Below are 27,109 nucleotides of genomic sequence, written 5' to 3' on the forward strand. Positions count from 1 at the left end.
ACAAGGGTTTTCAAACTTAAAAATATAAGGGAATCCTTCGTAAACAATTAAGGTTTTTAGCTGAACCTATATTGAAGCTATATTTCTTGGTGTATAAACAGAGTTTTAAAAAGATAGCTTGTTTTCAAAATATTCACTTATATTTTTCACTTCATTAAAGCAAAATCATTGAAACATCATCTATAAAAAAAAAAGATTGTATTAAGTTAACTGTATATGATTGTAAAACAATATTATAATTAGTGCATCGAGTCCAGCTGAGATTACAGATTCATATTGATTTTATTTAGTTAATAGAAGTTAGCTGATAAATAATCTATAATCACTTTACAGCACTTTTACACAAGTGCCTAACACTTTTCACAGAGCTATAGCTTTGCAGGTCTCTTTTTTTAATTTAATTTTTAATTGTCTTTGAGACGTTGCCGCAGTTCTTCTGGATTTACTCTGTCTCAGTTTTTTCTGTTTCTTCATGTAATCCCAGACAGACTCGATGATGGTGAGATCAGATCATACTGGTTGTTGTCAGACTCCTATTGCATATAAAAAAAACTCACTGTATCATTACAATAATCATCTACATAATATCTCAATAAATGTAAAGTTGTATAAAAAATGAAAAACTGCCTGTATAATACTTATACGAGGAATGGGAAAATAGTAAAAAATAAACAGTTTTAGATTAATGTAGCATGTTTAATGTAGCATGTCACACCATTGCTGTAATGAGTGGGGACTTAATCCCGTTGATTTAGAAAGTGGTGCCGCATGGCCAGTTCTTGCAGAAGGGAGTCTGTGTTTTCTGGTTTATGTTTCATGTAGATTGCATCATTTCTCCTAACAGAGAGACCCAGAGAAGGATGATTCCCCTTATTAGGCCACATCTGCCGTCCCTGTGCGCACGAGACAGCGTTCTGTTATTTTGTGTACTTCAATCAGATATTAAATAATCCATCATTATGTTTATTCGAACACCAAACAGTTCAGAAGTTCAGAATGTTCCCATTGACTCCTGACCCGGTCAGATGAAGTGGCCCGGGAAACTTAAGGGGGAGATGTTTCCCAAAATGCATTATGTTTTGGAGCTTTTTATTGTATACTTCAGACTACAGTTTTTCATAGTGCATATATTCAACGTTAAATATGCTTGAATAAATTAGCATGGGTGACATGCATTCATAAGCTTGTTGTATATTATAATATCCTATTTGTGTGTATGGATGGAGGCATCTGTTGTCACTGTTCTGTTGCTTTGGCTTCTGGCCTAGTTTCCACGCATGCTCTCATCTGATTGGCTTTCTTGCCACAGGCAATCGTTTCATTGGTTCAGAGTCTCTCATGCTGTGTTCAGATTGGCTCTGCGGACAAAGGCTTATGGGGGCAGAAGAGTCATTCTGGAGGATTAGGGTCTTCATCTGATCAGAGTAACATATACTTACACTAATGCACTCATGCAGAATATAATCTTGTATTTATGTGGTCTGATTTTGATAACTGACAAGTGTCTGTCGTAGTTTTATCAAACCGATAATATGACTACTTTGTAAAGAGTTTCTGGATTGTTTTGTTTCTAACAAAATAATCTGGTTCTGTATATTCTAGAATTAGAATTATTGCAAACAGGATTGTGTGTAAATATGGGTGTGTGTTAGAATGACACTTTTTACTTGTGCGTACAGGTGTCAGTACGGTATAGTATACATGAGGTTACTGGCACAATTATCATTGTTTGCATACGGGAGTCTGCAGGGCATCCTGGTGTTACAGCAAAACTCATTGTACAAGCAATAAAAATACATTTTTAGAGATGCACCGATTGCAATTTTCTTGGCTGATTCTGATTTCCTTTTTTTTTTCCTTTTTTTTTTAATGTGACCTGCCAATTCCGATTTTCTTTCTAAGAACTATAATTGGCAGTATAAACAAACAAAAATCTACTTTTGAAAAATCCATCTTCAATGCTAAATTTTATTTTCATAAAAAGAAAAACACATATGAAATGAACATGGCTTTACGTTTTTCAGGTGGGTCTAACAGTAGGCTAGTATTCAGGTGTGATATACTACAGAAATCAAAGTAATCAAATGTAAAATAATACTGGATAGTCTTCATTGTAAAAATAAATGCAGATTTATACTTACAATTAAAGTTACAAAAGTTATTCAGTCAAGAGCAGTGTGATTTTGTTTGCCTTTTGTTCTTTTATTAACATGAGATGTAATATATGCAGCAGGAATATTAGACTGCTGTCACTTTAAGAGTTTATGCTCGGATCCAATATACTGTTACACAACATGCGTTATGTTGCATGTTATATATTGTTATATTGACTACTTTTATTAGGGTATGATGCACCGATACAGAACTTTTGGCTGATACTATAAGCGATAATTCTTTTTTTTATTTGAAAGCCGATAACCAATATATTGGCCGATAAAGTGAAATCCAAATTTATTTGAGAGCTTGATTACAAAAACAAACACCTCACCATTAAAAGCCATGTCCCAAGCACACAATTATAATGTTCTCATTATAATTTTATGTAGCCTATATGACATGTTGCACTTAACTGTATTTTCCTTTTCTTGAAGTGATTCCAATCATATTTAAAGCAATTCAAAACCATCATGGCGAACAGTGCGCATCTGAAGTGTCTCAGCTGAAGGAAATAATCCATTATTTATCGACTTTGATATATCGAGTCGATAATGATAACATCAAAAATGAACATGTATCGGCCTATACCAATATGGTAGCCGATACATTGTGCATCCCTAACTTTTATTATGCTTTTAACAGTACTGTTTTTGTCATTTTTGGAGCTTGAAAGCCAGTCACTTTCATTGTATGGAAAAGAGCAGCATGATCATTCTTCAAAGCCTTTTTGTTCCACAGAAGATAGTCGTACATGTTTGGCATGACATAGGGGTGAATAAATGATGAAAGAATTTTCATTTTTGGGTAAACCAACCCTTTAAATGTGATTTTTTCATTAATACTTTCTCAGTGGAATGTGCAGAAACCTTAAGTAAACCATTTGTGGGTTTACTTGCTGAAGAGTGTAAACTCTATGGTCCTATCAAAACAATACTCTTCGTTTGAGTGGCCTGATTTAGCAGCATTAGCTCAACCAATGGCACGAGTTTGGGGGAGGACTACCTGACTGACCGAACAATGGATGGTGGGGAAACCGGTTTGAATTGATTTTTCAATTACAGTTGGTCATTTTCAGGCTTGTGGGTTAGTTTCTGTGCTACCCATGTTGTACTAGTAAACATGACAGTTTGAACTACTGGAAGGTCGTCCTGAGCAGGTCATATTTTCAGATCACTGTTAGAGGTCCAGAGATTATGCAGTTCACCTAGTTTATAGTGATTTTTCGTCACCCCAAGAGAAATCATCGTTCCAGACCTGTATGACTTTCTTGGTAAATAACAATGACTGCAAAATGGAGCTTTCAAGAAGGAGACAAAACCACTTAAAAGTATCACAAAAAGCATATTCCTAGTCTTCTGAAGCTGTATGGTACTAGTTTTACAGTAAATGATGAAGGACTTAAATTCAAGTAATTTACTGACATCTTACCCTCCAGTGGGCTGTTAACTGTTGCGACTGGAATGAATCATTGAGAAAATGAACTGTCAGTGAACTTGACTACTGGAGAAGCAAATGAATAATTTAGTGTTATTTTGTGAACTGGACAGATCTGATTTTAAAAAAGAAATAAGAATCAGACATTGTTATTTCTCTCATGAATGTGCCAACAAAAGCAATAGCGGAGATTCAAGGTTTTCAATGAATAATAATGATTTCTGTCTGTTCCTCACACAAAACCATGGCTTTAAAAGACTTGCAATATAGTGCATGAGTTGTATGGATCACTTTTATTGTCATTTTGAAGCTTGACAGCCCTAGTCCCATTCACCTTCATTATATTGAAAAGAAGAGCTAGGATATTATTCTAAAAATGAATCTTTTCTGTTCCACAGAAGAAAAATACAGGTTTGGAACAAGATGATGGTGAGTAAATAATGTCAAAAGGATTCCTTTAAGACAGGTTTCCGTTTCCAGGACTTTCATTCACCTTGACTGAACTATCAGCAAGCCCTTACCTTTCCTGCTTTCATAACCAACTGTCTACTTGTACCACAAACAAATTCGTTCTGTGTTGCTGCCCAAGGCAGTTTGAAGCCTAAAACAAGATTTAGTAGCTCGACTTGTCTTTGTTTTGCTGTTGTAATGTTTTAATGTTTTTCCTGGTGTAGTGTTGTGTTTTGAATTGTTTTTTTGCTGCCCGATTCAGTAATCACACTATCTACTTAGCCATTTTTGGTAAGAAAGGCTTCGGCCATGAATTTGAATGTTGAATGTTCTAGTGTACCGTGCACAGACTCTGTGAATGTTGAGGTGCCGGCAAACAGGGTTTGTTGTACTGTTGTTTCAGTGGCCGGTATAGCAGATGGACCGTTCAGTGTGAAGCAGGTCTGTTTGGCTGAGAGAAGCTGCTTTTCATTCATCTTTAGAAGAGATGCGAGTCTCATTTGTTTTTTTTGTTTTTTCTATTATATTGTCCAGGTCAAGGATTCACAAACTTTTTTTTTTTGTCAGCCAAACCCCTTTAGCCTAAAATATCTAGGTCATTTACAACACATTGATTCATGTTAATGGTTCTGTGATGTCGGTTAATGGTCACGTCACATGCAGGTAAACAAATGAAAAGTTTCAAGTGTTTTATTTTGAAATCATGTATTTCCGTTTTACATTTTTATGATTTTAGTCATTTTTAGCTTTTTATCAACTCAATTTTGGGAAACCCTGGTTGGGAAACGTTCTTGAACATTCAAGTCTACATTCACTAAGCTAATAAAAATATAGAAATGGCACAAATTAACATGTTTTACTGTTCTTTCCAATGGACCAAAAAATACTTTTTGTTGTACGTAAATGAGCTCTATGAGTGTCCGTTTGTAATGTTTAGCCTCATAATGTTTATTAAGTGAACAACTAGATGCATAACCTTTAATACTTGATATGTGTGTGTGTTTATTGGGGGGTTGTCATGGGAAGTTACTCTCTCCACAACTGCAGCTGTCCAAAAGCCTGTCATGATGCTATTTTTATTCATTTTCTCTCTCTCTCCCTCTCTCTCTAACACACACACACACACACACACACACACACACATATATACACGTGTACAGCTTACTGCCTCAAAGAGATCAGCCATTTCTCTTTGATTATTACAATTATTAATGGGAGTTTTATAAAAGTTGATGTAATCATTAATGTTGTTGTTTTAGAAGGAATTTTATACTCTGTCTCTCTAAAGGATTCTGTTCTCCCCTAATTTCCATGCTTTTGCATTCATTTTGAGCTTCAGGCGATCTCAGAGCAGTGTGTGTGTGTGTTTGTGTAAGACGTGACCTACATACAGTTTTATCATTCTGTTTATGATGGTGCTGGCATTAGTTTGGGTGGTTAAGCTCTCACCTGCTAGTCTTACATCTTTAAAAAAGAAACCTGCAGAAGCAGAACATCAGCCTGATACCGAAGTTCAGAGGTGTCATCTTCTGTACGACAGAAATATCATGCAATTTCATGAATTGAGGAATCCCTAAAATGGATGGATTTGGGGTTCATTCATGTTTGAAATAATTAAAATAATTATAAATGTAATAGTTTTTATCTCAATGATATGATTGAAGATAGTCTACTTAAGGGTCGTCATGCATCCTTTCACATGATTACTGATCTTTTTTTAGAGCTGAAACAAGCGATTATGGCAAATCATCATTTCCAGTTACACTCAGATTAATCATTTTGTTAAACAACCCAGACACAATGTCTAGAGTTTCCCTGAACGCACAAAAGGAAGCAATCTGTACACTTTCAATAATCTGAGCAGTTGAAGGTCCAGATGATTGTCACACCTTCAGTTAAAGTCTGAATGACTAAATTACTATAAAACTGATTTTATCATGCCATTCTTTTCTTGATCACTGCTGCAAGCCGAACTCTCTGACGGGACACAGCAGTTCAGAAACTTTGACTGTATACCAGATTTTACAAGCTGAGGTCCTCCTACTGCTGAGTAGGACCCTCTCTCTTCCCAAACAACCCAGATGTTGAATATAACCTGGATTTAGCAAGATGTTGGCAGCATTCCTTGGGGCCAAATGAAAATCCAAGTCAAGTGTGATGTTTGTGCATGCTCTAGCACTTGGTGTTCATGGGAGAAGTAGTGATATCTGATTTGTAAATGAATAGTTTTATTTGAGTCTAGAGAGCTTTAGAAGCTCAGATTTGCCAAGATTATAAAGTCTTAATTCTTTATTTTAGATAATTCTTTAATAATTAAAAAAAAAAACATTATACATGTCCTTACTGTCAAATTTGATCAGTTTAATGCAGAAACCATAGGCGCTGATGATATACCAATTGGTTAGAATGCCAATTGATTATTGACCATTTATATAATAATTTATCTAGACATTTGATTATATTTAGCTCTTTACTCTTATTATACAAATGTCGCTCAGGGTCTCGCGCTGGCCGTTCTTTTATCCAGATCCACAAACTTCCAAGTCTTGGTCACTAGACAGAGGTAATTGACTATACTATTTAGATGGCCGCTCATATGCTTGCGCTCTCTGAAATTATTTTGTTCAGTCCCCATAGATCAGTATACACTTGAATAAAGCAACACTATCTCTAGTCAGAGGTCACTAGCACTACTACAGATATAATCCAACAAATATTACTTTCTCTATAGGTAGCCTTGGTTGGTCATGCCATGGTTTCCCATGTACACTTAGCTAGAGTAACATTACAAATAAACCGAGGTAAGGCTCACCCTATTTAGGTTGTTCAATCAACATTCTGTTGTCCTAAATGGAAATTCCCTAGTTTTTAGCCTTTACAGTCTAAGTACACTTGAGCCAGTGCCAAGTGTTAGCCGGATCTCTAAAAAGAGTTGTTGTGCCCTATGCTCCACTCAGAACTAGACTTTAGTCCGTTACTAACCTGACACAGATTTGTGAACATAATCTTCTAGAGTTAATCATTTCAGAGTAAGTCGGAGTCAATTCAAATGTAACAATTTAGTATTAGTCAGGTAAATGTATCATGCCAATTACGTAATCAATTCAAAGATAATCAATACAAAACATCAAATGCTCAGAAATAAAGAGTAAAAGATACAAACCTGACATCAGAAAATACTGGAGGACATTCAGTATTACGGGCTGATCTGGCTACAGAATCGCACCTGAGGCTTTTGCAGCATTTCTGGGTATGACAAACATCCTCCAAATTGAGACGAGCTAACAATGGAAATACTTTAAAACATAGCCAGGTCAGCCATTTTCTCTTTATTTTTCCTCAAGGAGTTTAGACAAATCTTTGTTTGCCCACTTTTAGTGATTCCAAAGGCTCATCTTGCATGGACCTTTTACTGCTCTAATCTTTGACATGTGGTGCATTTCAGAAGACCTTATTTGCGCAACAGTGTTTTAAAGAGAGCTGTACTGCAGGCTGCTTTGAGCTCTGTTTAACAAGGTGTTTTCTCTCACAGATCTGGCTAAATTCACACAGCATTCTCTCTGAGCCCAAGCATGTAAATCCCACGAGGTCAACTGTTTCTGAGAAACCTTGCATCAACAATCCTCCCACAATCATTTGCTCAGATCACATGCCATTACGTGGCAATTCTAATGATCCGATAACCCGAAAGTAACTAAAGCGTCGCAATGATATATGCATGCTTTCTAAATGGAATTAAAAGCCGCATGTTTGGTTTGCTTTGACAAGCAGCCGTATCTAATAGAGTGGCCACGGAGCTTGTGTTCAGTTGTGCGTATGTATGCGCAAGCACTCATGAGACTGCTTATGTTATCTTGGATTTGATTTGATTATGCTTGTGTGCGTTTGCTCAGGTTTTAGTATATGCATATTATGTTATCTTTGTGCACGTATATTATATAAGGCTCAGTGCAGATTGACCTAATAACCCAGTTTATGGTGTGACGTTTTCTGGTTTTCCCCTCCAGGTCTGTGTACAATCAAGCCTTCTCATTATATTAAATGCAGAAATGTATTTAAAGTTCAGGTTTTCTCTCTCACTCTCGCGCTCCCTCTGATGTTCATAATAGAGGAGGAATCTCATGAGAACAGGGCCTCCATGTCTTCATTTCCTGTGGGTCTCTGGGGGGGGCTACCACACCTATGTTGTCATGGATATCATTTGTGATATTATTTTGGGATGCAGGCACGCAGCATGTTTACACTTGTGTTTGTTTACTTGTATCCATCAGCCACACTAACTCGGTCAACACAGAGTCATTTGGGAAAAGACTCAGAGTTTAAAATATTAATTTGAGAAGCATTTAGCGTCTATCTGTAATTCTGTGTTCCACTGTGTATTCTGTGTTGATTTTCTGAGATTACATTATAATGTAATGTTATACAGCTGCATTGCACACAGAGGTCTATAGGGGTATTAAGTTACACTTCATGACTTGCCTTTTGAATAATCATATTACTATCCGACGTTTCATTTACACTTGGTCACATAAATGCCTCTCTTGCATGATTTTTTGGGAGAAAAAAGCAAATTGTTGTTGTGATTTAAAATACAATAAGACTTTATTATAATAATAATAATAATTATAATTATAATAAAAGTGCTATAATAATAAAAGAAAAAAAGATATTTCAATTAGTATTATTATTACTAAATAAAAAATTAAACCAAAAATATTAAAATTGTAATATTTCACATAAAAAATAAAGTATTTAAGTTAATGATACAATAATAATAATAATAATAATAATAATAATAATTGTATTTTAGTAAAACTGTAAAATTGCAATATTTATATGTATGGCTATCTTAATTTCTTCATGTTCAAACCTTAAACCATCAAGCCGTGGCTTATAATCACACTATGCCATATTGTAGTTCTATTTCGATTAATCATGAAGCCCTCTTCAATATTAACAGAAATATGACAGAATTCACTTCTGTGATGACACCAATTAGTGCAAGACAGTGAAATTTTCTGTTGAAAGCCCTCAAGCCCATTTGTTAACTGTTTGAGGTTCGTTGATGCTCCATCCATGTTGTCTAAAACCAACTTCTGAAGTGATTGATTGGCTATCCATCTTGGTCCATGAGGAACTGCAGTGCCTGAAGAAAAGCTTCAATGATGGCAATTTAGTTTGGTTAATGGTTACCTTATCTTTTTTTTCAGGTGACATCACACAGAAGGGCTACGAGAAGAAAAGATCCAAACTTTTACAAGCTTACCTACCTCAAACACCAGGTAACACACATACCTTACTTTACACAGCAGCCTAGTGTTTATTGTGTTTTGGCTACAGTTGTCCCTCTGTGTTTACTGTAGGGGCAGAACGCCGCATCCCTGTCACACCATCTTCATCGTCTTCCTCATCCTCCCGTTACCAGCGGCGACGGTCCACTGGCTCAAGGGATGAACGTTACCGCTCAGGTGAGCTAGAAGACGCAGATTTGCACAGACACACAATCTGATTTCAGGAGACATAATACTAACTCTTGAGGCAAAATTGCCACCAAAATGAATAAAAATGAGTTATTGTTTTTTTATGTTAATAACATACAATATAGTTAAGCAATATCACACGAGCAAGAGATTGTTTTTTTTTTTCTGAATAGAAGCGCAATTGAAAATATTGATTTTAAACAACTGTTCAATAAACAAGAGGTAAATAAAAAAAATTGAACGAATTGGTCTAATGAAAGATTCAGTTATTCTCTCATAAAGACAGTGACTTGCTCTGTTCCTGAATTAACCAGTTGTTTGAACAAATACCAGCGGTTTTAGTTTCATATTTAAAAGTTAATTATTATTTTTTTCCAGAATTTCTATATTAAAAATGTATATTTAAATTATTAATCTCATAACAATTTATGCAGTTTACATTTGCATATGCAGTTGTAATTGCAATTTCTTAATTTTAATCAAATTCAATTAGAATCATATTTAATTTATTGATTAAATGTAAGCATTTGACATAAAAGTTGATGCATTCAATGAGGTTTGAAAAATATTGTCCTTTTTATAAAGGTATAAATTACCCTGAAAGTCAATTTAAGGGAACAAATATTGCCCCTTAATGGAAACATTAATTTCTGTTACTGAAGTACGTGTATTTTTATTATATAAACTGTATGTGTTAATAAAATACTGTTTATTTTATACATATTAAAACAAAACTGTATACACAACAAAAATCTAAATAAAATTCCAAAAATAAATATGAATGAATATCTTAAGACTTTTTTTTTTCTTTTTTTTTTTCTTTTTTTTTGTAATAAATACATTTTAGAAGGTTGTCATGCATCTTCAGCATTTCAGAACATGTGGTTGGGTTTAGATGTAATCTGTGCCAGTGGCATTATTTCCTATATGGATAAACCACTGAATAAATAATCTCCCTAAATAAATCTCAGAACGGGCTAGAAAAAGAGCATCTCGACTGAACTTTATTCCACACAAACATAAACATAAGAAGCTTTTCAGCATGATGCACTGTAAATGTACGTATAAAATCTCTCTCTCTCTCTCTCTCTCTCTCTCTCTCTCTCTCTCTCTCTCTCTCTCTCTCTCTCTCTCTCTCTCTCTCTCTCTCTCTCTCTCTCTCTCTCTCTCTCTCTCTCTCTCTCTCTCTCTCTCTCTCTCTCTCTCTCTCAGATGTTCACTCAGAAGCTGTTCAGGCTGCGCTGGAGCGACACAGTGAGAGAAAGATGGCTGTGCTGTTGCCATCCAAGCGGCGGTCGCTCATCGGTCAAACCTCCATGGACACATACACACCTCCAGGTGTGTGGATGTGCATGTGTTTGTGTGTGTGTGTGTGAGCCGGTGAGGAAGTGTGTGTGTGTGAGACTGTTCTCTCTTTGTGTGTCTCTCCAGACTCGTCCTCTGGCTCTGACGCTGAGGGGTCTCTGGGGAGGGCGGGGGGTGTCAGCGTGGACTCCTGGATCAGCAGAGCTCTCCATGGCTCACCTTCAACATCATCGTCATCGTCGTCGCACAGCAACAGCTCTGCCAATGCAGCCCGACTCGCAGAGACCAACATGCACTCATACGGCCGTAAGAATGCATGCATATATACTCACATGGCAGCAAATAAGACTGAGAATCTGTCATGCGATAAATTGTCAACCAACGCAGGGCTCCAGACTAACTTTTTGCCTTGGTTGCACTGGTGCGCCTAACTTTTTTATTTAGGTGCACCAGCACAAAATTTGGGTGCACCCACATTTTTCCTCGGATGTATCACCTTTAACGCCACAATTTTAAGGTCACCTTTTTATCACGCTCTATACACATTCATATTATGTAAATGAATTTAAACAAGAAGGTGTAGGTAAAAACTTTTATTTATTTTTTGAAGCACAATTATTAATGGTATTCCTACTCTTACCGATACTGCTTATCGATACAGTACTTTAACTGTATTCTTATGGTTCTTTTTGTTTTATATATAATAAACAAAGATAAACAATAGATAAACAATTAAACAAAGATACACTTTATATAGGCCTACACAGTGCTTTAATTTCAGGAAGGCCTACTACTGTTCAGGCATGGTCTAAAACGAAATCTAATAAAGTAATAAAATGTAAAATAACACTGTAAAATTTATCATAAATAGATTAATGCTTATCAAAGCTGAAGTTATTCTTTCGAGAGCTGTGAGTGATTTTTCTCTTGTTGTTTGATTTGCAGTAATGGCGCAATCGTCAGCATGTTTATTAGACTGTGGCCCCTTTAAGACGGGTGCAGATCTAATAGGCTACTGATGCACCATATTCTCCCAACTATTTCCATAACTACGTCCATTTAAGACATAAACTGTTTTTAGTGAATCTCAAAGCCGGTAATTTTGACACGCTTTTGTGTACAATTGATCGTTTAGACGCGCACAATCTGCACATGAAACCGAAAGTATAATTTGCTTGTCTCGGACTGTTTCGGAGCGCGCGCCGCCATGCGAACAACATTTCTTGCGCAGATTTTTGTGTTTTTAATAGCTCTTTCAATTATTAAACGCGTCCCGCAATTTAGCAACAGTAGCTAGACTGCATTTACAACAATCACCGATCGTGCTGATTCTGATTCTGAGTTTTAGGGAGAAATGACAGCGTAATGCTGCGAAGGGAAGAAGTGGCGCGTAGATAGTTTTTAATGGTTTTACCTCAATATATTATTTTTTATAATCTTTGGAAGCCGAAATTTAAAATAAAATCAGACTAATATAACAGACCTTAAGTGTAACCAGGCTACGTTTGAATGTTTAATTCTGTCCTCCGTCGTCGTCACTCATTAAGCAGGGCTGTCGTGTTGTGCGAGGCTGCGAGCTGTGGCATCGCGTGAGAGAAGAGTGTGAGTTCCGTCAAAGGAGAACAAACGCCAACAAACGTTCGTGCAGAGGCAGCGGATGCGAGGACGTTAGGTGCACCGGTGCGACCTAGGAAAAATGTTAGTCGCACACTTACAAAATTTGGTCGCATATGCGACCAAATTGGTCGCACTCTAGAGCCCTGCAACTCCAACTTTGCTTTCACCAATATCTGGCACAGATTGAATATTATTGCAAGCATATAGACAGGAAAAACAAGCCAATCAGCTCCTCATGCTCAATTCAATTCATATAAAATAAAAAAAATTTGTTGCATCTGATCTGGGTCTCTTTTAAACTTCATTCCCTTATCAAGATCATCTCACTTCAGCCAGTTGGCTTCTCTTGCTCAACTAAGTTCAGCCAATCAAATCTTAGCGCTCAACTCAATTCAGCCAATCTGTTCAATTTGCCCAACCAATTTCAGCCAATCAGCTATAGAATGCTATAATTTAGCCTTCTGTTCTCTCCTTCAATTTTTCCCCTCAGTTGGCCCGATGTCTCACCTGTCTCTGAAAAGGCGGGGCTTAAGAGAAATGGGTGTTTTTGCTGAGAATGGAATAGTTGGCAGGCACTCCAATGAGTACCAATCAGATCGCCCATGGTCGTCTCTGGATTCTGAGGGTCAGTATTTCATGATTCTTTTTGGCCAGAGACTTGTCTGACATATAAGGGATAGTTCACACAAAAATGAAATGCTGACATTATTATTTAATTAATTAATTCATTCATTAATTTACTTTTAATTTAAAAACCATCACATTTATTGGGGTAAATGGTTTGTTATGCTGTATTTTGTTATACTGATATCCTGTTTGTTTGTGTACTGCAGACAGTCTGTCGGCCCCTCCTGACATCACCAGCTACATGCCAGACCCCGCCCCCATTTTTTTTCAACGCCCACAGGTCTCCATGATAACCAGGCCCCCGCCCAAATATGGCAATGCTGAGCTGATGGAGACAGGAGATGGTGAGTGTGTGTGTGTCCAGAGGGCTGTTTTTTAAATGTGTATTTATTCTGAACAAGTTATTCTGAACAAGCTGATCAAGTTTTGTATCTATTTGTTGTATTTGTAAACTTTATTCTGTGTGCATGGAATTAAATGAGTTTAAAATGACAAAACAAATACTATTTAATCAAAATGTGTTTTCTCATTCTCACCATTGTGAGAATTTGTATTTGTAGTGTAATTGCAAATATGCATACATGTAGGTGTGCCTGTCAGTAGCCGTGTGTCGGCAAAGATCCAGCAGCTAGTTAATACACTGAAGCGACCCAGGCGAAGACCCCTGAGAGAATTCTTTGTGGAGGACTTTGAAGAACTTCTTGAAGGTTAAAATGTTTCCACTATCTTTGTGCCTAATTGTTTGATTTCAAAGATGAATATAACTGTAAACGTAAATGATTAATATTATAGATACAGATGTTTAAATACCCACCCTGCACCAGTTCACAGAGTTCTTGCACTTCCATAGTTGCTGTAGGTCAAAGGTCTTGAAATTCATTACTCTCAGATTAAACGCTCCACACCCTGCACAGAACAAGTTAATTTGATCTAGCTATTTTTGCAGAGATCCAGGTGAAGTGCTTAAAGGGATAGTTCACAAAGAAATTAAAACCCTGTCATCATTTACTCACCCTTGTGTTGTCTTGATGTCATGATGATCTCATGAGCGAGTAGATGATGGCACAATTTTATGGAAGAAGAATTTTTAGTTAAACATGGGTCTCATCAACATGCAAATGCTTTGCTAACCTTATCTGAACATTTGCCATATGCAGTGCAGCAGCCTGATCCCTCTCTGCCACGCCCAGAGGGGGCGGAGTCAATTCCCATACAAGGAGAAGATCTCGTCGGACTCAAGAACTGCCCCTCCTCCCTGGAAGCGGCCCTTCTGCGCTGGGGAGCCATTGCACCCAAAGCCCCCTGTTTGACCACTACTCACAGCAATGCCAAACAACCATACACGCTTACATATGGTACACACACACATATGTATTCATAGGCGTTCATTTGGTTTAATTCTGTTTGGTTGTGGATACATGTTTATATCTCTTTGTTTATATGTTTGTAGGTAAGCTCTGGTCCAGGAGTTTGAAGTTGGCCTATAACCTGCTCCACAAACTGGGAACCAAACAAGAACCAATCATCCACACTGGAGACAGGGTGAGTGAGTGGTTAGTTTGTGTTTTGTCTTATACACTCACCGGCCACTTTATTATGTATACCTCGCTAGTACCGAGTTGGACCCCATTTTGTCTTCAGAACTGCCTTAAAGGGATAGTTCACCCAAAAATGAAAATTCTATCATTTACTCACCCTCAAGTTGTTCCAAACCTGTATGAGTTTCTTTGTTCTGCTGAACACAAAGGAAGATATTTGGAAGAATGTTTGTAGCCAATATTTAGTATGTAGTATATTTTTTTCCTACTATGGAAGTCAATGGGGACCGAGATCTGTTGATTACAAACGTTCTTCCAAATATCTTCCTTTGTGTTCAGCAGAACAAAGAAACTCATACAGGTTTGGAACAACTTGAGGGTGAGTAAATGATGACAGAATTTTCATTTTTGAGTGAACGATCCCTTTAATTCTTCGTGGCAATGATTAAACAAGGTGCTGGAAACATTCCTCAGAGATTTTTGGTCCATATTGACATGATCGCATCACACAGTTGCAGCAGATTTGTCGGCTGCACATCCATAATGCGAATCTCCCGTTCCACCACATCCCGAACATGCTCTATTGGATTGAAAAGTGACAGTAAAGACATTTTAAAAAGTTATAAAAGATATCTATCAAGTAAATGCTGTTCTTTTGAATTTTCTATTCATTAAAGAATCGTGAAAAAAGTGTCACACAACTTTTTTCAACACTGATAATAATAAGAAATGTTTCTTGAGCACCAAATTATCATGTTAGAATGATTTCTGAAGGATCATGTGACACTTAAGACTGGAGCAATGATGCTGAAAATTCGGCTTTGCCATCACAGAAAAAAAAAAAGAAATAAAAAAAAAAAAAAGTTATTTTATTTGTTTCTGTCAAATAGATGCTGCCTTTGTGAGCATAAGAGACTTCAAGTTTTTGTAACATTTTAAAGATAGTAATCAGATATAGACATTAATACAGACATATATTCAAGAACCGGTGAAGAATAAAGACTGTGTATGTGTTACTGTAGGTAGCTTTGGTTTACCCCAACAATGACCCAGCAGCATTCATGGTGGCGTTTTATGGCTGTCTCTTGGCTGAAGTTGTTCCTGTCCCAATTGAAGTACCACTTACAAAGAAGGTAATTTCTACTGCAAAAAATGTCCAGCAATAATACATCAGGTTAGGCAGGACTGCACATATTCAGAAGATTTAATAATGAGTCATAATTAACCAAAATAACACCAAAATAACTTAAGGTGTGTCCTCCTGCTCTCTCCCCTCAAAGGATGCTGGTAGTCAACAAATTGGTTTCCTGTTGGGTAGCTGTGGGGTTGCCGTGGCGTTGACCAGCGATGCATGTCATAAAGGTCTTCCCAAGAGTACTAGTGGTGATGTCATGCAGTTCAAAGGTCAGAGACATCATAATATTTGTTACAACCTCCTGCACAAATTCACGGAGGAACATTATATATTATAGATATATGTGTGTTTTTATCCTTACCAGTTTTTTTTGTGTGTGTGTGTGTGTGTGTGTGTGTGTGTGTGTGTGTTCAGGCTGGCCAAAGTTGCTCTGGGTGCTGTCTGACACCAAACATTTATCTAAACCCCCACGAGAGTGGTTTCCTCTCATAAAAGACGCTAACAATGACACAGCGTACATAGAGGTAACATACCATGTGATTGTGTGTCCAATTCATTTTGATTTTGATTTAATATCATTTATGGACATATTTCTGAATTTTCTATTCATCAAAGAATCCTGAAAAAACAGTATCACAATTTCTTTTCACAAAAATATTCAACAGCACAACTTTTTTCAACTTTGATAATAATAAGAAATGTTACTTGAGCACCAAATCACCAAATTTTGAATGATTTCTAAAGGATCATGTGACACTGCTGCATTTACATAGACCCTAATAATCCGATTGTAATCAAACTACTAGCACAGTCGGAATAAAAAAAGTCATATGTAACCACGTCAGTCGGAATGAATTGGCCAAATTCGATTAAAATTTTATTCGGGGTGGATTAAACCTTTTCTAATCTGATCGAGAGGGCATATAAACGTAATCAGACTGAAAACCAAAACTGGAAAGTACTGCACTTGTGCAATGACGTAGTAATGGCGTATAACGCGAGGAACAAGCTGTTGTTGTTGTTGAATGAAGTGTCATAAATGAGTGTCGTGTCATTCTAAAAATTCTCCTTCCACTCATCGTCTCATCACTATTCCTTGTTTTGGACTCTCATCCACAGACGCCTTGTTTTGGAATGGGTGTTTTTTACCGCATTATTAATATAAGTAGCACGGCGCAACGGTTCATGTGCTCGTCGTCTCCTAATTAGGACCCGAAATAGATAAGTATCAAATCTGTTCTTTAAAACAAAGAAAAAATGCAATTTAGGAGAAAAGTATGCGCAAACAGAGGGAAACTCTGTATATATGCGCAGTGTGCGCATGTCAAAAAATTATTTCCGATTTAAAGCTTGTGACATAAACACACACATGATTTGACGTGATTTGTAGTTCATTGGCAATGCAATGATTTCATCGCATTTATAATGAGAGTGGCCGTGTTTTGTGGTTGATTGACAGTATAAGACCTGTAAGGATGGGAGTGTGTTGGGAATAACTGTGACAAGGATGGCAATGCTCAAACACTGCCAAACACTTACGCATACCTGCGGATACAGCGAGGGTAAGATACGCACAGCTACATGTACAAAACACAATTACACACACTTAAAAGCACACAAATATCACACAATTCTAATTCTTAAAGGGATATCAGCAGAAATATTTCATCATTTACTCAGCCTCGTGTTGTTCCAAACCTGTATGACTTTATTTCTAAGTGGTTTGTGTTGGTATGTTTCAGCTGAGACTGTGGTGAATGTGTTGGACTTTAAGAAAGGCATCGGTCTTTGGCAAAGTGTTCAAACGGTAATATCAGTGACTTTTTTATCAGATGATTTTTGTAGCCTACACTTGATTTTTTTTCTTTTTTCTGAAAAGGTGATTTATCTACCTTTTCTCTCTCTGTAGAGTGTGTTGAATATGTTACATGTGGTCAGTGTTCCATATGCACTTATGAAGGTGAATCCTCTGTCATGGATCCAGAAAGTCTGTCAGTACAAAGGTACACACGCGCACACACACACATAGTACACATTTATCAGATGTGCTGACTTTTGGTCTCTATGCTAACACAAATGCACACATAGTGTCACACATAATCATTCTTAATCAATAATTAGTTTCCTTCCATGTGTGTGCAGCTAAGGTGGCATGTGTAAAGAGTAGAGATCTACACTGGGCTCTAATGTCCCACAAAGAGCAGACTGACACCAACATGAGCTCACTGAGAATGCTGCTGATCGCTGATGGATCAAACCCCTGTGAGTGTCTTAACAATGAATCAAACCCCCTTTAGTGCTGAATCAGAGCCTGTGAGTGTGTTACTTTTGTGAATCAAGCCTTTACGTTAAGTAGATACAGTAATTCTCTCTGTCTTTCTTTTCCCAGGGTCCATATCCTCCTGTGACGCATTCCTAAACGTGTTCCAGAACATGGGCTTGAGGTCAGAGGTCATATGCCCGTGTGCTGGCTCCCCCGAGGCCCTAACTGTAGCTCTGAGGAGGTATAATATACTCACACTCTTTGCCCTGGAGGCACACATGTGCAAACGTCATTCTTGTGCTCAGGAATCTGTTTTCAGTTTAAACACATTAAAATGGGAGTTTCTGTCTTTTGTGGTCACTCATTACAAACAACATAACCAGGCCTACGCACATTCACGCACACAGACTCATAGAACTATTAAGAAATACATCTGACTCAGATTTGCATGTTATATGAAATGTTTGATTAAGAACCGAGCAGTTTTCACTTCACTCAAATACATTTAATTGTGTTTGTGTGTGGTCTAAGTTTAAATACTGTTATCTTACAGGCAGACGGATATTACTCTCGCATAGCCAGACTTTTCAATATCGCCATAAAGTCTGGTTCACATTGCCAAGAATTGCCTGAATAAACAAAAAAGGTCCGCCTGACCGACGTGTAAAGTTGTCAGCCACTCTTCACTTTTATGTGTGCCATTTAGAGGCTGGTAAACCTGAAATCGGATACTACCCAAAGTGCAAAATGGAATATGCAAAGTGTGATCCCAGATACCTTAAATCTCTCTAACAAAACTGTTGAATGCCCCTTGAAGCGTTTATTAAGGCATGTTCACACCAAGAACAATAACTGTAACGATAACTATATTAGTGTCTACTCCTATGCACACTATCGTTCTGTTTATTCTAAGTTACCAGTTATGTTGTCGCTCCAGTGATGTCATTTGCCACTTTAAATGCTCAAGCTCTTTAAAGCATTATGGATGAGCTGTCATTGTTTTTATCGTTCATTAACTGGAAAAAAATCGTTCTGAAAGTGATTCCAACGGTTCTTTGTGTCGTCAACGTTATAGTTGTGGTGTGGACTCTGCTATTCTTTTTTAGAACTATATCTTTATTGTTACCGTTATAGTTATTGTCCTTGGTCTGACTGTGTACGGGCCCTTTGTCAGTAGTAAAGACCCCTGCACACCCTGACTGTGTGCCATGATGCATCTTGGTTTATTTAAAGAAAAATACACAAAAAACACAGTGAAGATATGTCATTTTAGGAAATTTTTTTTGCCTTGTAGTCTACCGTTCAAAAGTTTGGGGTAAGTACCATTTAAAAAGAAAGAAAGAAATTAATCATTTTATTTAGCAAGGATGCATTAAATTGATTGTAAGCACATTTGTGATTTGTTTTTTTGCTTTCTATTCATCAAAAAATCTTGAAAAAAGATCATTATGGTTTCCACAAAAATATTAAACCGCACAGCAGTTTTCAACTTTGATAACAATAATAAATGTTTCTTCATCACAAAATCAGCATATCAGAATGATTTCTGAAGGATCATGTGACACTAAAGTCTGGAGTAATGATGCTGAAAATTCTGCCATCACAGTAATACATTACATTTTAAAATATATTGAAACAGTTATTTTAAATTGTAATATTATTCCACAATAATACTGTTTTTACTGTATTTTTAATCAAATAAATGCAGCCTTGGTGAGCATAAGAGACTTCTTTTAAAAGCATTTACTTCAAACTTTTGAATCTCATGGAAATACCATGTGTTAGACTCTTTTGGTGATGCATTCAATGCGATTTTTGTGGGTGCAGATGCAAGAATCTGCTTGTGAAACTAAACAATGGTAATACTTGCACAAACCTTTCTTTAAAACTGGTTTTAGAGCTTTTGTAGCTCCAGGAGGCCAAACCACACAATTCCATATTGTTTATGAAATCTGGAAAATATTGTGTCTATGGTAACATAATATTTTAGTTGTGAGACATATGGACATGTTTATTCTTTCATTTGTTTGTATGCATGTGTTTTCTGTCAGGCCTCAGGAGGGCAGCTCTAAGCCAGCAGGCCGAGGGGTCCTGAGTATGACGAATCTGAGTCACGGGGTCATTAGAGTGGACACAGGAGAGAAGCTGTCAGTCCTCACCCTACAGGATGTGGGCACAGCCATGTCTGGAGGTACAGAGATCATGAGAACATGAACGAATGAACATCCCCAAAGCATTTAGATTCAGTTCCAACATCTACCTCATAAACCAGCCTAGAGCAGTTCAGCGCTGTTTTCCTCATGTGACCGCAGACCTCATCAAACGACTTTATGGTTCTTGTAAAACTGACTTTTCTCCGTCTCTCTCAGCGTTGGTGTGCGTTGTTAAACTGGAGGGCGTTCCTCAGCTGTGTAAAACCGATGAGATTGGAGAGATCTGCGTGTCGTCTGTTGCCACAGGAACGTCATATTATGGGCTTACAGGAATGAGCAAGAACACATTTGAGGTGTGAAAATACACTATATTTCACTATGTTAAGTATCAATAGGGTCAGTGCATACATTTAAAAAAACAAAAACAATTATTTTATTCAGCAAGGGTGCATTAAATTGACAGTAAAGACATTTGTCATGTCACAAGAGATTTCTATTTCAAATAAATGCTAGTCTTTCGCTATCAAAGAATCCTGAAACAATGTATCATGGTATCCACAAAAATATTAAGCAGCACAACTGTTTTTTTAACATTGACAATAATAAGAAATGTTTCTTGAGCAGCAAATCGGCATATTAGAGTGATTTCTGAAGGATCATGTGACACTAAAGACATGAGTAATGATGCTAAAAATTCAGCAGGAATAAATTACATTTTAAAATATATTCAAATAGAAAACAGTTAGTTTTATGTGTAATCACAATATTACTGTTTTTACTGTATTTAATATATACATAAAATTTATATTTTTATTAAATGCTGTCTTGTTGAGCATTAGATACTACTTTCAAAAACATTAAAAAATTTTATTGTAGGACAGTAGTGTAAAACATCTTTATTTTATGTGGTAAAGTTAAACGTTGCTGGATTTGTAGCTAGTTTTACACGGCCTCTACATGAATGAATTTGCCAGATGTTTTTATCCTAAAAGCAAATAGCATTCAAATGTGATGCAGGTCATTTCCTGTTGTTTCCGGTCATTTATAGAAATTAGTTGGTTCAAGCTGGTCTAGTTAGTTAATTACCTCGACTAGCAGTTGGTGTACCCGTTTTTGACATGGTAGTCTATCTTGAACAAGATTGTTGGGGCTTATAGACCACCTTGGACCAACAAAAAGCTTGTAATGTTCTAATAACCAGACTGACCACCTTAAGATGGTGTGACCTTTTTTCTTTTTCTTTTTATGATAACATTTTGGTAAATATGTGTGTGTCTCTCTGGTGCAGGTGTGTCCAGTGGCATGTGACGGTGGTTTGGTCAGCGACTGTGTGTTCGTGAGGTCGGGTCTGCTGGGGTTTGTGGGTCCGGGTGGGATGGTCTTCATCTCAGGTACGCTGGAAGGACTGATGCAGGTCGGGGGACGGAAACACAACTCTGATGACATCATTGCAACCGCTCTTGCTGTGGAGCCCATGAAGTTTATCTATAGAGGAAGGTATGTATGAAAATGGAGACAAAAATAATAACCAAACCAATATTACTCTAGAGAGAATCTTGATTACAATGTGTCTTCTCACTGTGTGTAGGACGGTGGTGTTCTCAGTGACTGTATTGTATGATGAGAGGATTGTGCTGGTAGCAGAACAAAGACCAGATTCAACTGAAGAAGAGAGTTACCAGTGGATGAGCCGAGTGTTGCAGGTACACACACACTTAACCGGGCTTGAGGCTCAAAGTTTGCATTTTTACTTTTTTTCTTTATTTTTTTAAAAGAAATGTTATTCTTTATTCTCTATACTTTCTATACTCTCAATGATGCATTAAATTGTAATAAAAAAGTGACAATAATAGTCCAGGCGTTTTAAGCCAAAATGAGGGTCAACCGTGAACAAATTGCAACAGAATCAAACTCAACTGATTTTATATCCTCAATATGTCATGAGTAAGGAAAAAAAAGCCCCGAAGAATCCCATTAGGGGAAAGTTCCGAAAAAGACCCAAATATATCCTATTCATACGCCTATTCATTATTTTTCTCAAATGAATAGGGTAAAAATTGTAACCTTTAGATATCACCATGAAAATTACTGAGTTGATTACTTATATCAAGACATACAAAAAATGTATTACACGTTTTTTTAAATTGTTTGTTAACATGGACAAACGGTGCATAATCTAATTACAGATGTGCTAATTTGCATAAATACCACAACAGATCTAAACACTGGGTATAGCCAGGTGAAAATGTCTTGTTGAATCTTGTTGACAAATAACAGTAAAATACTTAATGTTAAGGTCTGAATGGAACCCATTTAGGCTACCCATGAGCATTAATACATAGAGGCAGGAAGAAGTACTTTAAAACAGCCTCTTTTAATTATTATTGCAGAGATGGGGTTTGGGGCTGGGTCCGTGGGACTGTTTCTGGGGATTTACTTTTTATTTTACTTACCTTTTGTCTTCTGCATTCTCCTTACCATTGTCTCCTGTTCTTGCCTCAGACTCGTCCCCCAGAAACAGTCCCATGGACCCAGCCCCAAACCCAATCTCTTAAAAATTAATATTTAGGCTGGTTTCTAAAGTACTTCTTCCTGCCTCTATGTATTAATGCTCATGGGTAGCCTAAATGGGTTCCATTCAGACCTTAACATTAAGTATTTTACAGTTATGTGTCAACAAGATTCAACAAGACATTTTCACCTGGCTATACCCAATGTTTAGATCTGTTGTGGTATTTATGCAAATTAGCACATCTGTAATTAGATTATGCACCGTCTGTCCATGTTAACAAACAATTAAAAAAAACTTGTAATACATTTTTTGTTTGTCTTGATATAAGTAATCAACTCAGTAATTTTCATGGTGATACCTAAAGGTTAAAATTTGTACCCTATTCATGTGAGAAAAATAATGAATAGGCGTATGAATAGGATATATTTGGGTCTTTTTCGGAACTTTCCCCTAATGGGATTCTTCGGGGCTTTTTTTTCCTTACTCAGGACATATGGAGGATACAAAATCAGTTGAGTTTGATTCTGTTGCAATTTGTTCACCCTTTTTTCCTAAAACGCCTGGACTATAAAGACTTATACATCGTCACAGAAATTTCTATTTCAAATAATTATTTTGAAAGAATTCACGGATTCCACAAAAATATTAGGCAGCACAACTGTTTTCAACATTGATAATAAGAAATGTTTATTGAGCACTAAATCTGTATATTAGAATGATTTCTGTAGGATCATGTGACACTGAAGACTGGAGTAATGATGCTGAAAATTCAGCTTCATAGTAATAAATTATACTTTAACATGTATTAAAATAGAAAACAGTTATTTTAAATTGTAGTGATATTTTACAATAGTACAATTTTACTGTATTTTTGATAAATAAATACATCCTTTTTTGAACATAAGATACTTCTTACAAAAATATTTAAAAATAATCTTTGAACAGTAATTTTAGTTTACTAACAGTTTTAATTTTTACCTTCTGGTGGAATGATCTGTCTAACTCAACCTGAGTCTTTAGTCATTTTCAAGAAACTGCTATTTTTTTTCATCAACATTTGACACATTAATGCTAACACTTTCTATTCTTTATTCTATATCATTTTTCTATAAAAAAAAAAAAAACCTTGCTATGTGTACTGTACTAGAGTAACTGGGACTTGTCACAGCACTTGCATATTGTTGCCCTGTTGTTGGTTTAACTGCTTCTGTCGTTCTCCTCATTTGCTTTTGGGTAAAAGCGTCTGCTAAATGTTTAAATGTAAATTTTTGTTGATAAATATAATTAAGGTTGTTAACAATTAATAATAAAGAGTTCTCTGACCAAACCTGTGTGTGTTTAGGCTATAGATGGTATTCATCAGGTGGGGGTCTACTGTCTGGCATTGGTTCCTGCCAACACCCTCCCCAAAACCCCTCTGGGTGGAATCCACCTGTCTGAGACTAAACAGCTGTTTCTGGAGGGGGCGCTACACCCCTGCAGCATCCTCATGTGTCCTCACTCCTGCATCACCAACCTGCCCAAACCCAGACAGAAGCAACCAGGTGCACAAGCCCTTATGTGTGTTATAGAGCATGATGTGTTTGTGTTACATAGAGAGTGTTGTGTAAATATTGTGTGTGTGTGTTTGTTGCAGAGGTGGGTCCTGCCTCTGTGATGGTGGGGAATCTCGTCGCAGGAAAACGAATGGCTCAGGCCAGCGGACGAGACCTGAGTCACATGGAGGACAATGAGCAGGTAAATTCAGAGTTTGTGTGTCTGCAGAGATTAAGATCTCTTAGGGCTGAACAGTTAAACAGAATAAAATCAAAATTGCTATAATAATGGCTGCGATTTAATAAAAAAAAAATATATAGATGTGCTGCGTGTTTCAGAGTGAAGCGCAGCACTGTGTTTATTTACATGCAAGCAGCTGATGATCCAGTATTTTCCATGTCTCAGAGCACCTCGGTATCCAGTAAATGCTGCTCCACATGAAATCATCTCAGCATCTGATATACTCTTTTTTATTTTTTTATTCTTCGCTTAGGGGTAAAAAGAAGTTTGAAATACGTTTGCAGTGGTTTACTGTTAGCGAACATCCCAACTTCACCCATGCTTCTGGGAGTGTCGTTTAGATGAATATGTAAATATGTGCCGCACGCTTTCCTTTCAATAACAAAATAAACACAACAAAAATGACAGCAGTGTACAGTTGTACTGTAAAATAAAATTATTATCGATGTTTTACTTAATAAAAATACTTAATTGTTATTTATTAATGATAGCCATAATAATTGTATAATTATATAGAGATAAATTCACTCTTTTTGGGGGCCAAATTGTGCTGCCCTACAAAACAGCACAGCAAACCTGGAGCTATTTAAAAAAAAAAAATCACAATCTTAATTTTTATCAGAAAATCACAGATTTTTCCCATATCGTGCATCTCTAGGATCCCTGTAGATGGGAAGACAATTTACTTCAATTGACCTCCTAAAGAAAACCTTTACACACAAGCCTTGTATTGTGTGTGTGTGTGTGTGTGAGAGAGTGTTTCACTCGGACTGATTATTCTTTCTCTTATGTGTTCTAGTTTCTCTTTCTGTCGGAGGTGCTTCAGTGGAGAGCTCAGACAACACCTGACCACATACTTTACACACTCATTAACTCAAGGGTAACACACACATATTGCTTTTCTCATTTCCCAGTGTTTAGAAAATGATTAAAAATCAGGAGCCTTTCTGACCTCCATATGATTTCAGGTGTAGCATTATGTTTCTATAAGTGTGTGCGTGTGTGTGTGTGTGTGTGTGTGTGTGTGTGTATGTTTCAGGGTGCAATAGGAAGCTCTCTGACCTGTCTACAGCTTCACAAGAGAGCTGAGAAAATTGCCACTATGCTGTATGAAAGAGGACAGCTAAGAGATGGAGACCATGTAGCATTAGTGTATCCACCAGGTAAGCACAGACATACACACTCCGGCTAACTTACTTGATTTGAATTAATAAGAAGTTAAAAAGTCTTATTTTGCCCTTACGCAAATTAAGGCCTTTTAAAATGTCTTAAATCAGAGCTGAAAGTCTAAAATTCATGAAGTCATGGCATTAAATTTTGTATGCTTTGCAAAAAATGAAACATTTCCTCAGTACTTTTGTCTTGTTTTTCAAAACAAATATCTAAACATCTTTAAATCAAGATACATTTACTTGAGATGCAAATTTAAAAACTTAAAATTTAACATGAAGTGAGTTTATGATTAAAACAAGAACTAACATCTGTCAATGAGTTATCAAAACTTCTCTTTGAATTAAGTTTTTTTTTTTTTTTTTTTTTGCCCAATCGCACTCAAGTAAATGCATCTTGATTTAAGAATCTTTAGACATTTGCACTGGAAAACAAGACAAAAATACTGAGGAAGAACTTACAAATCAGTAGGTACAGTAAAAGATATTTACATATGCTAGTAGTCTTTTGTTTTTGAAAAATGAATTAAAAAGTAACAAATATCTGTTGTAAGATACATATTTATGTATTGTTCAATTTATTCACTTGCGTAAACAATTTGTTTACTTGGTCTTAAAAAAAGTCTTTAAAAAGTCTTACATTTACCTTCATAAAACCTGCAAAACCCCTGTTGATTGCATGATGTGCAAATGAATGAATCTAATATTTGCTGTGAAAAGCTCCCAAATGAAGATATTTTAAAGACAAAGGCACTGAACATACCCTAAAGTTTGCCAATAAATCTGCAGGTTGCAATAATACATGTGTCCCTTTATTTTAACCAAATTAAGCTGTACTTAAATGATCAGATTTTTGTTGTTGTCTGAGCACCAGTTAATAAACTTCCCAGGAGCGATGTACATTTTTCATTTGCGTACTGAACTCTGGTTCAGGGTAGAAATCACAATTTGTTGTAGTTTTTCTGTGGTGCTAATTGTAGCATTTCATGAAATCAGATCAGCTACAGCAGACGGTCCTGTTCTTTATATCACATTCAAGAGTCATTCACACCCCAATTAAATCTGTAGAGAAATCATATCACGTTTGCTTTATGAACCATTTGATTAAATTCAAATTAAATGAAAATATCACATTACAGTTAAATAAATCATAAATGAGAATGAGTGAATGTGCACTGGCTGAATTCCAGCTTTTTGTTACAGATGTAGTTTTATTTCATGAAGATTTATATCTGTGTGCATTTTTGTTTTGTTTTTTTGTTTCAGGTCTAGATCTGATCGCTGCATTTTACGGCTGTCTGTATGCAGGATGTATTCCTATAACTGTACGGCCGCCTCACCCTCAGAATATCCCCACTACACTACCTACAGTTAAAATGATCCTAGACGTAAGGACACACCTCTGTCGTGAATTAAATTATTAGAGATATCTTAATCATTTAAAGGGACAATGTGTAGGAACCCTTGTTTTTGTAATCTCTGGTCACGTTTCC

At 36.6% G+C, this 27,109-nt stretch overlaps 1 protein-coding gene across 2 annotated transcripts in view; it reads left to right on the top strand.

The window, feature by feature from the left end:
- dip2cb (disco-interacting protein 2 homolog Cb) overlaps nucleotides 1-27,109 on the top strand; it is a 36,783-nt gene that overhangs the window by 1,083 nt on the left and 8,591 nt on the right. For both annotated transcript variants that reach the window (XM_084410631.1, XM_084410632.1), the window contains exons 2-27: nucleotides 9,252-9,323; nucleotides 9,405-9,509; nucleotides 10,734-10,859; nucleotides 10,953-11,132; nucleotides 12,934-13,068; nucleotides 13,277-13,414; nucleotides 13,658-13,777; nucleotides 14,228-14,425; nucleotides 14,521-14,612; nucleotides 15,631-15,741; nucleotides 15,889-16,012; nucleotides 16,158-16,267; nucleotides 17,203-17,305; nucleotides 17,486-17,550; nucleotides 17,653-17,746; nucleotides 17,886-18,005; nucleotides 18,133-18,247; nucleotides 20,058-20,197; nucleotides 20,376-20,512; nucleotides 21,448-21,656; nucleotides 21,748-21,862; nucleotides 24,014-24,215; nucleotides 24,308-24,408; nucleotides 25,247-25,327; nucleotides 25,487-25,610; nucleotides 26,883-27,004. In XM_084410631.1, the coding sequence (XP_084266757.1) occupies nucleotides 9,252-9,323; nucleotides 9,405-9,509; nucleotides 10,734-10,859; nucleotides 10,953-11,132; nucleotides 12,934-13,068; nucleotides 13,277-13,414; nucleotides 13,658-13,777; nucleotides 14,228-14,425; nucleotides 14,521-14,612; nucleotides 15,631-15,741; nucleotides 15,889-16,012; nucleotides 16,158-16,267; nucleotides 17,203-17,305; nucleotides 17,486-17,550; nucleotides 17,653-17,746; nucleotides 17,886-18,005; nucleotides 18,133-18,247; nucleotides 20,058-20,197; nucleotides 20,376-20,512; nucleotides 21,448-21,656; nucleotides 21,748-21,862; nucleotides 24,014-24,215; nucleotides 24,308-24,408; nucleotides 25,247-25,327; nucleotides 25,487-25,610; nucleotides 26,883-27,004 (3,239 nt within the window). The remainder of the gene's footprint in view (nucleotides 1-9,251; nucleotides 9,324-9,404; nucleotides 9,510-10,733; nucleotides 10,860-10,952; nucleotides 11,133-12,933; nucleotides 13,069-13,276; nucleotides 13,415-13,657; nucleotides 13,778-14,227; nucleotides 14,426-14,520; nucleotides 14,613-15,630; nucleotides 15,742-15,888; nucleotides 16,013-16,157; nucleotides 16,268-17,202; nucleotides 17,306-17,485; nucleotides 17,551-17,652; nucleotides 17,747-17,885; nucleotides 18,006-18,132; nucleotides 18,248-20,057; nucleotides 20,198-20,375; nucleotides 20,513-21,447; nucleotides 21,657-21,747; nucleotides 21,863-24,013; nucleotides 24,216-24,307; nucleotides 24,409-25,246; nucleotides 25,328-25,486; nucleotides 25,611-26,882; nucleotides 27,005-27,109) is intronic.

This window comes from Rutilus rutilus (assembly GCF_951802725.1).
Source record: "Rutilus rutilus genome assembly, chromosome: 6".
Taxonomy (NCBI): Eukaryota; Metazoa; Chordata; class Actinopteri; order Cypriniformes; family Leuciscidae; genus Rutilus; species Rutilus rutilus.